The sequence below is a fragment of the Salvelinus sp. IW2-2015 genome, linkage group LG35 (genome assembly GCF_002910315.2).
Source record: "Salvelinus sp. IW2-2015 linkage group LG35, ASM291031v2, whole genome shotgun sequence".
NCBI classification, from domain to species: domain Eukaryota; kingdom Metazoa; phylum Chordata; class Actinopteri; order Salmoniformes; family Salmonidae; genus Salvelinus; species Salvelinus sp. IW2-2015.
The window spans coordinates 830,163-843,206 of NC_036874.1; the positions used below are offsets into that span (position 1 = coordinate 830,163).

At 43.0% G+C, this 13,044-nt stretch overlaps 1 protein-coding gene and 1 long non-coding RNA gene across 4 annotated transcripts; one reads left to right on the forward strand and one right to left on the reverse strand.

The window, feature by feature from the left end:
• The first annotated feature begins 1,986 nt into the window (after positions 1-1,986).
• Positions 1,987-5,089, forward strand: LOC139023730 (uncharacterized). Its single transcript, XR_011474869.1, has 3 exons — positions 1,987-2,121; positions 4,707-4,820; positions 5,012-5,089. It is a non-coding gene; the product is annotated as an uncharacterized lncRNA (long non-coding RNA).
• A 272-nt stretch (positions 5,090-5,361) lies between these two features.
• LOC111958541 (cell adhesion molecule CEACAM5-like) lies at positions 5,362-12,334 on the reverse strand. Of its 3 annotated transcripts, XM_070437435.1 has the most exons (9): positions 12,132-12,334; positions 11,429-11,728; positions 10,453-10,734; positions 9,670-9,871; positions 9,271-9,546; positions 8,886-9,137; positions 6,736-7,014; positions 6,205-6,462; positions 5,362-5,571 (listed from the first exon to the last, which is right to left on the reverse strand). In XM_070437435.1, the coding sequence occupies exons 4-9, from the start codon at positions 9,683-9,685 to the stop codon at positions 5,531-5,533; spliced, it is 1,122 nt and encodes a 373-aa protein (XP_070293536.1). In that variant the 5' UTR covers positions 9,686-9,871; positions 10,453-10,734; positions 11,429-11,728; positions 12,132-12,334; the 3' UTR covers positions 5,362-5,530. The 3 variants fall into 3 exon arrangements, with proteins under 3 accessions (XP_070293536.1, XP_070293537.1, XP_023835566.2); XM_070437436.1 differs by lacking the exon at positions 10,453-10,734; XM_023979798.3 differs by lacking the exon at positions 9,271-9,546 and having other exon boundaries at positions 5,365-5,571; positions 12,132-12,329.
• Between the last annotated feature and the right edge of the window lie 710 nt (positions 12,335-13,044).

Sequence of the window (13,044 nt, forward strand, 5' to 3'; positions counted from 1 at the left end):
TGTAACTTACCACCAAAATGGCTGAGTAGAGGACCGCTAAGCACTAATAGGATCAAACATCTGTGTTAGTAGTCAGGTTTGACCACTTATCACCATTTGAGATTTGATTGAGCTGATTTGAGAGATTGTCCTTCTCTTCAGTTTCATTCTGTATTATGGATATGGTCCACAATATGTTCAGGATCTGTCTTTTCTGGCTGATAGATACTTTATAAGAGCTTCCCCACAGAAGGGTTAGGAGAATCAGAAAACCTACCATACTAAAGGTTTGTTTTGTTTCCTCTCAAAATATCAACATTTCTTGTCTTTTTCTCCTCATGTAGCTTAACCTACAGTCCTATTGATCTGATTGGTTACTGATCTGATTGATTACTAATAATATAATTTCCATTTCCCTTTAATGGTGTCCCATATGTGTTTAGAAACAGAGACCATTTAAGGTGATGATGCAACAAGGCGTCACTTGGCCAGTTGGATGTACTGTTAAAGCATTACTTGTTTCCGGTATCTGTTTACCGCCGTTGCTTTTTGTGACTTGTGAAGATTTAGGCTGAATATGTCTTATTTTGGCTGCACAAATATGGAGAATGAAGGGGAAAGGTATGGTGTATTTTGAGTGAATGATGAGGGCATTTCAAAGTAGCGCTGAGACTGGTGGGTATTTAGCTTGGATATGACATGATACTGAGTCAGTGTGTATGGATGTGTTGTAGCTAGCTTATACTTGTCTTGCACTCTTTATTCAAAGGTAGTCACCCCACGAGACCCAAGACTCCCTATAAAAGGCTGCTTTGACTGTTTGTATGTACTGCATATGTAGGCCTACCAGCCTCCGTACTTGACCATGGTTGTGTTGTTGAGTGTTGATTGTGTCAAAATGCAGTGCATTAAAACTAATGAAAGCTTACAGTATGTGTGGACATTGCTTTGTTTGCAGCTTCAAACCACTGAAGTGTGTCTGCATGATGGCTCTGCAAAGAAACGTTTTTAAACCAAAATAATAACATCAATGACCTTTAGCTGTATCAAGGCAAAATATCCAGTGTGTATGTTCCAGTGTGTGTTTGATTGCTTAATGTTCTCAAAACAATGGGTGCAGCGAAAGTACACATGGAACACAACAATGGAGAGAATTATTGTATTGGGATGACCAAACAGTTTTATACCTGCATGTGATGTTGTGAGCACATCCAAGATACTGTACCTGTATGTGTTGAGTTATGCCTGAGCAGAGAACCACAAGAGAGCTGTCTAGTGACACACAGTACTGTGATGAGACGTTGGACCCACTCCTTTGTATGGTTAGTTGGCAGTGTCAGTTGTCGAGAAGTGTTTGTTTACTAGTTCCACCTTACAGCTTCTAACATGCCCGGAAATGGAAGCTCAAGAGACCAAGTGTAAATATCTGTTTTTAAGTTGGTCTTCAGAGATATCATCGACATGGGGATGAATGATCCAGCCAATCCAGCGTAGCGGTGTGGAGTCCAATACCATGACTGATTAATGGAATCCAGCAAGCACCAAACTGTTATGCCGTGAAAGAATGTTCATGTGAGATTTGACTCTGTGCAAACAGAACTTCTCTAACCCTTTCACATAAACTGTCATTTAGTTTCCTCTAATCGCTTGAATGATGATCTGGGCAGCATATTGACCAAGTCTTCAAGTGAACATTCTATTTAATGAACGTTATTTGTTAGTTTGCTCTGAAAGAAAGTATATTTATTGAACATAAGCCATGAAGGCAGAAGAGTGTTTTGCCATCACAGGTCAGTATCATGAAGAACTCTCATCCACCTGTCAGGCTGACTTCACTCATCAATAACACTATGAGGTGTTGTTTTGGCCAACGTCCACTTTTTCCAAAACGCTTGGCGGATATAACAGAATCCACAAGGCAGGTGTAGGTAGGGGCACATGCRTCATAGAACATGGCCCATTTTATCTCAGATTGAGACACACGTCTATATAAAGGGCTGAAGTAACTGCAGAGTTTAGTTGTTCATTCAGTAGTAGCTGCAGAGGTGTGTTTGCACATTCACAAGGATATTGTGGCCAGAGGAATGGGAATAAAGATGCTTTTGCTGTTCTGTGTATTGGCATTCACTGGCCAAGGGCAAGGTAAAGTATTGAACATTCTGTTTGATTTACTGTTGAATGTATTTGGCTTTATAATGTACAGTGAGTTATAGCAGGTTACACGTATTACAGCTGCTACTGGTGTGCATCATATGAGGTGTCTGTGAAAGAACTACATTTAGCTCTTAACTCATATGGAGACTTATAGACATCTGCATTTGAATGTTTCTTTCTGATGTTTTGAGTGTTTCATGAAGCGTTGCAGACAGATAGCCATCTCATAGTAGTTGCATACAGACATCCATCATACAGACACATCCATCATACAGACACATCCATCATACAGAAATTTGCATCTTAGCTTCTGAGAATAATATTGACGAACACACAGAGACGGTGCCTGAGTTTATCAGGAAGTGTGTAGGAGATGTTGTACCCACTGTGACTATTAAAACCTACCCTAACCAGAAACCGTGGATAGATGGCAGCATTCGCGTAAAACTGAAAGCGCGAACAACCGCATTTAACCATGGCAAGGTGACTGGGAACATGGCAGAAAACAAGCAGAGTAATCATTTCCTCCACAAGGCAATCAAACAGGCAACATGTCAGTATAGAGACAAAGTGGAGTCGCAATTCAACGGCTCAGACACGAAACGTATGTGGCAGGGTCTACAGACAATCACAGATTACAAAAGGAAAACCATCCACGTCGAGGATGTTGACGTTGTGCTTCCAGGCAAGCTAAACACCTTCTTTGTCCGCTTTGAGGATAACACAGTGCCCGCTAACAAGGACTGTGGGCTCTCCTTCTCCGTGGCCGACGTGAATAAGACATTTAAACATTTTAACCCTCGCAAGGCTGCCGGCTCAGACGGCATCCCTAGCTGCGTCCTCAGAGCCTGCCCAGACAAGCTGGCTGGTGTGTTCACGGACATATTCAAACTCTACCTATCCCAGTCTGCTGTCCCCACATTCTTCAAGATGGCCACCATTGTTCCTGTGCCCAAYAATGCAAAGGTAACTGAACAAAATGACGATCCCCCGTAGCACTCACTTCTATCATCATGAAGTGCTTTGAGAGACTAGTCAAGAATCTTATCACATCTACCTTACCTGTCACCCTATACCCACTTCAATTTGCTTACCACCCCAATAGGTCCACAGATGATGCAATCGCCATCATACTGCACATTGACCTGTCCCATCTGGACAAGAGGAATGTCTATGTAAGAATGCTGTTCATTGACTACAGCTCAGCATTGAACACCATAGTACCCTCCAAGCTCATCATTAAGCTCGAGGCCCTGGGTCTGAACCCCGCCCTGTGCAAATGGGCCCTGGAATTCCTGACGGGCCGCCCCCAGGTGGTGAAGGTAGGAAACAACACCTCTGCTGATCCTCAACACTGGGGCCCCATAATGATGTGTGCTCAGCCCCCTCCTGTAGTCCCTATGTCACCCATGACTGCATGGCCAATCACGCTTCCAACTCAATCATCAAGTTTGCAGACATCACAACAGTAGTAGGCTTGATTACCAACAACGATGAGACAGCCTAAAGGGAGGAGTTGAGGGCTCTGGGAGTGTGGTGCCAGGAAAATAACCTCTCACTCAACATCAACAAAACAAAGGAGATGATCGTGGACTTCAGGAAACAGCAGAGGGAGCACCCCCCTATCCACATCGACGGGACCACAGTAGAGAAGGTGGAAAGTTTCAAACTGAAATGGTCCACCCACACAGACAGTGTGGATCTGAAGAAGGCGCAACAGTGCCTCTTCAACCTCAGGAGGCTGAAGAAATTTGGATTGTGACCTAAAACCCTCACCAACTTTTACAGATGCACAATTGAGAGCATCCTGTCGGACTGTATCACTCCCTGGTACGGCAACTGCACCGCCCACAACCGCAGGGCTCTCCAGAGGGTGGTGCGGTCTGCACAACGCATCACCGGGGGCAAACTACCTGCCCTCCAGGACACCTACAGCACCTGTCAGGAAGGCCAAAAAGATAATCAAGGACAACAACCACCCGAGCCARTGCCTGTTCACCCCGCTATCATCCAGAAGGCGAGGTCAGTACAGGTGCAGCTTAGCTGGTGACCGAGAGACTGAAAAACAGCTTCTATCTCAAGGCCATCAGACTATTAAATAGCCATCACTAGCACAGAGAGGCTGCTGCCTATATACACAGACTTGAAATCACTGGCCACTTTAATAAATGTAACACTAGTCACTTTAATAGTTTACATATCTTGCATTACTCATCTTCTATGTATGTACTGTATTCTATACTTTTCTACTATAACTTGATCTATGCTGCGCTGACGTTGGTCATCCATATACAGTATTTATATATTCTTAATTCCCTTTACTTAGATTTGTGTGTGTTGGGTATATGTTGTGAAATCGTTAGATATTACTTGTTAGATATTACTGCACTGTCGGAGCTAGAAGCACAAGCATTTCACTACACCTGCAATAATATCTGCTAAACACGTGTATGTGACCAATTCCATTTGATTTGAGTAGATCATACAGATTCATCAATCATTTAAAAATATCCATCAGACTTACTGTACATATCCATTAGGATCAACCTCTATCTCTCATCCTCTCTACCAAGGGATTCCTGAAACTGATGTACAACGTTCAGGTGTCAGTGAAGCTACAGGTACAGTGGAGGACCCATGGAGAGTTGGAGACCAGATCAACCCCCACAGACTGTGTGACTGTAAGGGTGAGTGATTAGGAAGTCATTGCTATTTGTCCAGTATGTATATTTTAAGGGTATACAGTAGTTTGTGATTTTCTTTTCACAATTCTGTCTGTTTCTGGCAGCCCATGATAGTAATGTTTTTGAATGGCAAATAGTTGGCAGAAACTGATTGGCACTCAGGCTAATACAGCAGTTTACTTTGTGTCACTCAGGGAGGAGGAGAGAGGGTTTGAGTGGAGGCTGCCTCTGCCAGGAGTCTGCCAAATCCTACCGCAAGCCCAGGAAGGCCTGTAAGTAGACCTGTGTTTCTCTAACACTAACAGCAGTACATTGAAGAGTTTCTACAATACTTGTTACCGTGGACTCTCCCAAAGTCACCATCTGTGTATCTCTCTCCCATCCCATCCTCTCCGACCTATACACAATCCAGTTTGGCAATGTGCCGAAGGAAAGGGTTCAAGAATCAGTGGAATGCCAGAAGATCATGGAAAGGGTAGAAAGGTCAAAGGGTGATCAAGGCAAAAACTTCATGAGTATTCCAATTTAAAGAGTTGACCTTTAATAACTTCTTTATAAACATTGTAACCATGTTTTGTAATCTCATATTGCTCACTCAAGAAACATGATGTTTTTGTTTATAAAAAATAATATATAATTATACTCCTTTGAAATACACATTTTTATAACAAGTTTCACTATGTGTGTGGAGAGAGTTACAAGGCCCATCAACATCAGACCACTCTGGACTGGAATGGAGGGACAGGTGAAGGGCCTGAGAGAGAAAGAAGAATGGGAGAGAAGGGAAACAAAGAGAATGGGAGAGGAGGGGGACAAAGAATGGGAGAGGAGGGGACATAGGGAAATGGGAAAGGAGGGACATAGGGAATGGGAGAGGATGGGACATAGGGAATGGAGAGGAGGGACATAGGGAATGGGAGAAGAGGGGACATAGGGAATGGGAGAGGGGGGACATAGGGAATGGGAGAGGAGGGACATAGGTAAGGGAGAGGAGGGAAACATAGGGAATGGAGAAGAGGGACATAGGGAATGGGAGAGGAGGGGACATAGGGAATGGGAGAGGAGGGGACATAGGGAATGGGAGAGGAGGGGACATAGGGAATGGGAGAGGTGGGGACATAGGGAATGGGAGAGGAGGGGAGGCAGGGAAGGAGAGTGAGGATGTTAAAAATAAATATACAGTGTATACATCTTCTTGATTTTTGTCTGTACCCCCCAGTTCACCATATGTCTGTATTGCATTTCCATGATGCATGAAAATGATCCTTGCACAAACACGTACGCAAACTAGAACCAAATATAATTATACATAATAAAAACAATATTGTGACATTTAATTACTCATTATATCCCACCTAGGTCTTACTATAACAACCTACCCACTTACCAGTGACATCCAGACTAATGGTCTTGGACATTGAGATGTTAGTTAGAGGGTTCTTGGCCACACAGGTGTATATCCTTGCATTTTTCAAGGAGATGCCTACAGCCATCAAAGGACCAGTCGCCGGCAATGATTTGTTGATGTATTTCCACCAGTACTCACTGGTCGGCCGGGAGTCGGCTGAGCACTTCAGATTGGCATTAATTACTGAGCCAATCACCACTAATCCTGGGCCAGAGATGTTCACACTCAGAGGGCCATCTACAGAGAGAGGTTCAGAGAAGTGGGGTCATAATAGGGAAAGTCTAAACGGAATCCTTGGGACATCCAACTCTGACATCACCCCATTGAAGTTGAAATATGAAATGGTTAAGGTAAGGGTTAAGGTTAAGATTTAGGGTAGGGATGTCCCAAAGAACCCAGGATAGCACTAGCTATCATAATAGTGGTGGGTTTCTGACTTTCTACATAATATAACATCAAATGCTTATCTTTTAAAATATTTTACCAACAGATTAAAAAACCAGTACTTACAGTTCACCAGTAGCTGGTATTTAGGGCTGATGTGTGGACCAAAGAGGTTGGTGGCAACGCACTGATAGTTTCCATCATTTGACACCTTGACTGGACTGAAGTGCAGAGAGTTGTTAGAGATGGTGATGTCAGAGTTCAAGTTGTTGTTCAGGACCAGAGACCGGTTGTCCTTCATCCAGTCGATGGTGTCATAGCGCCCGGTGACTTCACAGGTCAGGGTTAGGTTGTCAGATGCTATTGGTAATTTGTTTCGTTTCACCATCACCGACGTTATAGCCTCTGTGAGGAGAGAGGAAGTGTATTGCTTTATGTACGGTATCAAGATTTGTCATTTGATCAAATGGTTAGTTCCAGCAACGCAATAGTTGGATATATAAAACATATATATATATAAAACAAATGGTTGTACGATCTGATGGATTGTAAATGACTGTTTTATATATTTCCTGTTTTATATCATGATATCCTCTTAGTATGAATAGAAATCAGTCAATTGAAATACATTCATTTGGCCCTAATCTATGGATTTCACATGACTGGCCAGAGGTGCAGCCATGGGTGAGCCTTGGAGGGCATAGGCCCACACACTGGGGAGCCAGGCTCAGCCAATCAGTATGAGTTTTTCCCCACAAAAGGGCTTTATTACAGACAGAAATACTCCTCAGTTTCAACATCTTTCCAGGTGGCTGGGTGGCTGGTCTCAGACGATCCCGCAGGTGAAGAAGCTGGATGTGACGGTCCTGGGCTGGCATGGTTACACGTGGTCTGCGGTTGAGAGGCCAGTTGGATGTACTGCCAAATTCTCTAAAACGAGGTTGGAGGCAGCTTATGGTAGAGAAATTAACATTAAATTCTCTGGCAACAGCTCTGGTGGACATTCCTGCAGTCAGCATGCCAATTGCACGCTCCCTCAAAAAATTTGACATCTGTGGCATTGTGTTGTGTGACAAAACTGCACATTTTATAGTGGCCTTTTATTGTCCCCAGCACAAGGTGCTCCTGTGCAATGATTATTCTGTTTAATCAGCTTCTTGATATGCCACACCTGTCAGGTGGATGGATTATCTTGGCAAAGAAGAACTGCTCACTAACAGGGATGTGNTTGGCAAAGAAGAACTGCTCACTAACAGGGATGTGAACAAATTTGAGCACAACATTTCAGAGAAATAAGCTTTTGTGCATAAGGACCATTTTTGAGATCGTTTATTTCAGCTCATGAAACATGGGACCAACACTTTACAAATTGTGTTTATATATTTTTTCAGTGTATGTATAAAGCTGTAGTTTTGGTTATTTTGTATGATTAATATGTTTATTGTAACTGAGTGTACAAAACATTAAAAACACATGCTATTTCCATGACATTACTGACCAGGTGAATCCAGGGGAAGGCTATGATCCCTTATTGATGTCACTTGTTAAATCCACTTCAATCAGTGTAAATGAAGTGGAGGAGACAGAATACAGAAGGATTTTTAAGACTTGAGACGATTGAGACATGGATTATGAATGTGTGCCATTTAGAGGGTGAATAGGAAAGACAAAAGATTGAAGTGCCTTGAACGGGGTATGGTATTAGTTGCCAGGCACACTGGCTTGTGTCATGAACTGCAATGCTGCTGGGTTTTTCACGCTCAACAGTTTCCCGTGTGTATCAAAAATGGTCCACCACCCAAAGGGAATCCAGCCAACTTGACACAACCGTGGGAAGCATTGGAGTCATAAAAAAAAGAGACTCACACACTCTATATATATATAAACTCACGTTTCAGCATCACTGTGCCTCCTGAAGACAGCACAGTGATTACTGGGAGTTTATATATAGAGAGTATATATAGAGTGTGCGACTCTATAGCTTACAGTTTATTCGCCGTTAGTCAGCACCTCTACACATAATCATTTTCTCTCGGTGTGCACCAGCTCATGCTTTTTATTGGAAGCATTGGAGTCAACATGGGCCAGCATTCCTGTGGAATGCTTTCGACATCTTGTAGACTCCAAGCCCCAACGAATTGAAGCTTTTCTGAGGGAAAGTCAGTATTAGGAAGGTGTTCCTAATACTTGGTATACTCCGTGTATTTTGCGATATTTGTCCTCTTATCAGATCGGAAATTAACACAACAAAGCAAAGAATCTGTAGTCTGATTTACCAATGATGGTGAGCATCTTGGAGACAGTGCTGTTTCTGACAGTGACGTTGTTGAAGGCCACACAGGTGTATTCCCCATGACTGGCTAAGGTCAGTGGGCCAGTCTCATACACTGAGCCAGTCGCCACCTGGGAGCCATTGAAGAACCAGCTGAACTGGCTGAGAGGCTGAGAGGAGGATGAGCAGTTGAAGGTCACTCTTTGTTCTCTTTCGGCAATGGGTGCACCAGCTATCACAGGTTGCATGGGTCCATCTGTGAAAATCAGACAACGACATCGAAACATTCAACTATAACTACCTTATGGTTGATTATTGACTTCATAATATGTCATCACAGTTATTACCTTCTCTATCTTTGACAAGAATACATCCCCATTATTACTTACAATTCACTAGGAGTGTGTAGCGGGTGCTAGTTCTGTTGCTCACACTATTTCTGGCCATACACTGATATTCTCCATAGTCTGAATGCTGTACAGGGTTGAAGGCCAATGTTCTGTTGTCGAAAGAGACGTGTGTTCTGTTATCTAGACGCACTGACGTGCGGTTCTTCCACCGGTGAATGGAGCTAGGATCACCGACAATATTGCAAGTCATTGTAAAGGAGTCACCATCTATCGCCTGGTTTCCACCGGTGCTTATGGACACTGAGGTTATTGGCGCTGAGTACAAAGTGAAAATGTTTCAACGGTCGCAGTTGGTTTAACGGCTGCAGAGGGATTATTTGTTCTCAAGAAAGTACACCAAACTAATCAATTAAGGATTAAGGTTAGACCGAGACTCACCAATAACAGTGAGCATCTTGGAGACAGTGCTGTTTCTGACAGTGAGGTTGTTGAAGGCCACACAGGTGTACTACCCATGAAGAACCATTGAAGAACAAGCTAAACTGGCTGGGAGGCTGAGAGGAGGCAGAGCAGTTGAATGTCACGACGTGTCCTGTCATCGCTAATTCCGGACTAGTTACAGCAGGTCTCTCTGGTCCAACTATTAAACACAAGACAGTATGGTTAGTCTTATGGTTTGACTATTTTGACAAAGATTAGTAAGTAAGTAATCTTCCTGAAGCCTTGGCTTGTGCAAGTTGGAACAGCTCATAAGAGCAGGAGCCCATCTCCTGTTTCTGTAGCGTGTTGCAGCTTGATGTAATAGTACAGTAACCGAAAGGTTGCTGGGTCGAATCCCCGAGCTGACAAGTTAAAAATCTGTCATTATGCCACTGAGCAACGCAGTTAACCCACTGTTCCCGGGGCCCCGAAGACGTGGATGTCGATTTAAGGCAGTGCCCCGCACCTCTCTGATTCAGAGGGGTTGGGTTAATTGCGGAAGACACATTTCAGTTGAAGGCATTCAGTTGTACGACTGACTAGGTATCCCCCCTTGCCCTTTCCCTAGTCTATCACAGGCCCTTACCCCCAATCTATCTCCTATCACAGGCCCTTACCCTCAATGATTTGGGATGAAAATAGGCATATTACATCATTGCAGAGAATGCTGGCTCTCAATGACAAGGTACAATCGATGTCTGTTGTGTATGACTCATGTGTACTGCATACTCTGATACTCACATCTAACATTGAGGCCGATGGGCTGGCTGGTGCCATCGCTGATTCCATTGATGACCTCACATCTGAACGGCCCTTCATCGTATCGTGTCACACTGACTATGGTGAAAGTGCTGTTCCCAACACCAAGCCGAACTCTGTCACTGGCTGCAACCTCTGAGCTGCCATTCATCCAGCGGTAGGAGAAGGAGGTGCCAGAGGAGACGGAGCAGGTGACAATGGCAGTGTCGTTTAATTCCACTAGATCAGTGGCATTGGCTCTTAGAGTCACGTTTGAAATGGGTTCTGTGGGTGAGAGAATAGAATAACAACCATATACGGTAGTTTATATTTGTTTCACATTAAAATTAGTTTTGGAAATCTAAATATGCTATTTTATTTACTTATTATAGAGACTAAGTTAAAGGATTGAGCACTGTAGAGCCCTTTGCACACACATAAAACGTCTTGTGTAGGTCTTATTTGAAAATGTATATGAACAGTTTGCTCATACTCTGATCTGTTCAGTTTCATTATTTTCAAAGGTATTATGAAGGCCAACTTCACTATAGGTTCAGAAAACATTGACACGTTTAAGAGTTAGCTTTCCATGTCAGGAAAATTTATTATTATGACAGAATCATTGATAGATAATCTGCATCAGTGGAGGCTGCTGAGGGAAGAACGGCTCATAATAATGGCTGGAACGGAGTGGATTGAATGGTATTCATATTCATAAAAACATGTGTTTCATATGTTTGATAACATTCCATTCACTTCATTACACTCAATTCCAGCTATTATTATTAGCTGTCCTTCCCTCATCAGCCTCCTCTGATGTGCAAGCATGTTTGCATGTGGACCTGCATGCAAGTAAGTATGTGAATGGGTAAGTAAGTGTGCAGGTGAGCATGTGTGTGAGGAAGTGACCGTGTGTGCAATTGAYAGGGAGTCTACCTTCATAGAAAGATAAACAGACAGGCAGAGGTCAGTTCCTTACCCTGGACAGACAAGGTCACCACAGCGGTCAGGACTGGCTCCATTCCCWGCACGGTATATCGTCCTGAGTCGTTGAGTTGGAGAGAGCTTATGGACAGCTCTGAGGAGGAGCGGTTGAAMGAGACTCTGCCTCGATAACTTGTACTCARAATACTGCCACRAGGATAGAAAAGTACGATGGTTGTAGTTTCATATGACCAGGTCCCTATGTTGATGGGGCTTTCGGGAACTAGGTTCAGTGTGACATTACTGCCCACAGCTAAGGGGTTCATAGAGGGAACCACCACCTGGCCAGAGACATCTAGAAGAGGATGGATTGATGAGTTTAGTTCATGTTTTGAGATATTATRAATCAGTACAAAAGTCTTTAAAGTCCTTWAAATATTTTAATTGAAATGAWTCAAATCTTCAGACTATGTCACTTTAACAGAAATACAAGCTTTTGTTTACAAATTAGTGCCTTCAAGTTGAACGCACAATTTACAACATGACCTAGTATCTATGTCTAATGTCTACTCTAGACATTGTTGTCAATGGCAGATAAATAGAAATCTCCARCTTTCTYACTTGATACTGTTTGACTGAAGTGCATCAACCAAACAGAGACATTTGAACAACCTGTTACTTATTTAATCAAGTGTTTYTACCATAAAGCACAAATAGGCATCAATATATTCCCAGAATGAGCATATTGTCTACTTWACCTGTATTGAAGTTGAGCAGCACCAGGATGAGAACCCACACCAGAGGATGGTCCATAGTTCTGCCACTTATCAAACACCACGGATCAGAAATGAACGGGACACTTTCCTATGAACCAAATGACTGTCCAGACTTCTTGATAAATCCAAACATGTCAATACTGCACAGTCACAGTCTCCTCTCAATCAGCAAATATTTATTCAGGATCATGTAATGGTGCTGGAGTCAGGTGATGCCAATGTACCTGCCCACCCTACCTGCCGCCAGAACACACTCACACACACCTACCCAACTACCCACGCCCTGTTATGCCCACATACATTTTTCCCACTGTGTTTTTTGTTGACACACAGGGGTGTTTTCATGTTGATTATGGTTTACTGTAAATCTGATCAACTCTGCCTGATCCTATACGGGTCCTGGGAGAAGGCTGGATGGTACATGGCCAATGAGGCCGGGGATAGGTCTTCTGATGCTGTCGAAACTCATGATCCATCCACAGCGGCTAAGGCAATGTGCGCTCATAAGACACGGTTCACACTGAACCTGTCAAGAAAACACTTACAGTGCCGTGAAAAAGTATTTGCCCCCTATCTGATGTTCTATATTTCTGCATAGTTTTGATACCGAATTTTATCAGATCTTCAACCAAATCCCAATATTAGATAAAGGGAACCTGAGTTTACAAAAACTATTTTATGTTTGTAACGAAAAAAGTTACGCAACACCCAATTCCCCGATGCTAAAAAGTAATTGCCCCTTTACACCCAATAACTGGTTGTCCCACCTTTAGCTACAATGACTGCAACCAAACTGAAGTGCATCAGTATTCAGACCGCTTCACTTTTTCCACATTTTGTTACATTACAGCCTTATTCCAAATTGATGATATAAGCAATTGTCCTCATCAATCTA

What these genes read in the sequence shown, in the direction of transcription:
- LOC111958541 (XM_070437436.1), bottom strand. An exon ending in CAAGATGCTCACCATCATTG is followed by an intron (nt 7,015 to 8,885) that starts GTAAATCAGACT and finishes CTCTCCTCACAG; the next exon opens with AGGCTATAACGTCGGTGATG. An exon ending in ATACCAGCTACTGGTGAACT is followed by an intron (nt 6,463 to 6,735) that starts GTAAGTACTGGT and finishes CTCTCTCTGTAG; the next exon opens with ATGGCCCTCTGAGTGTGAAC.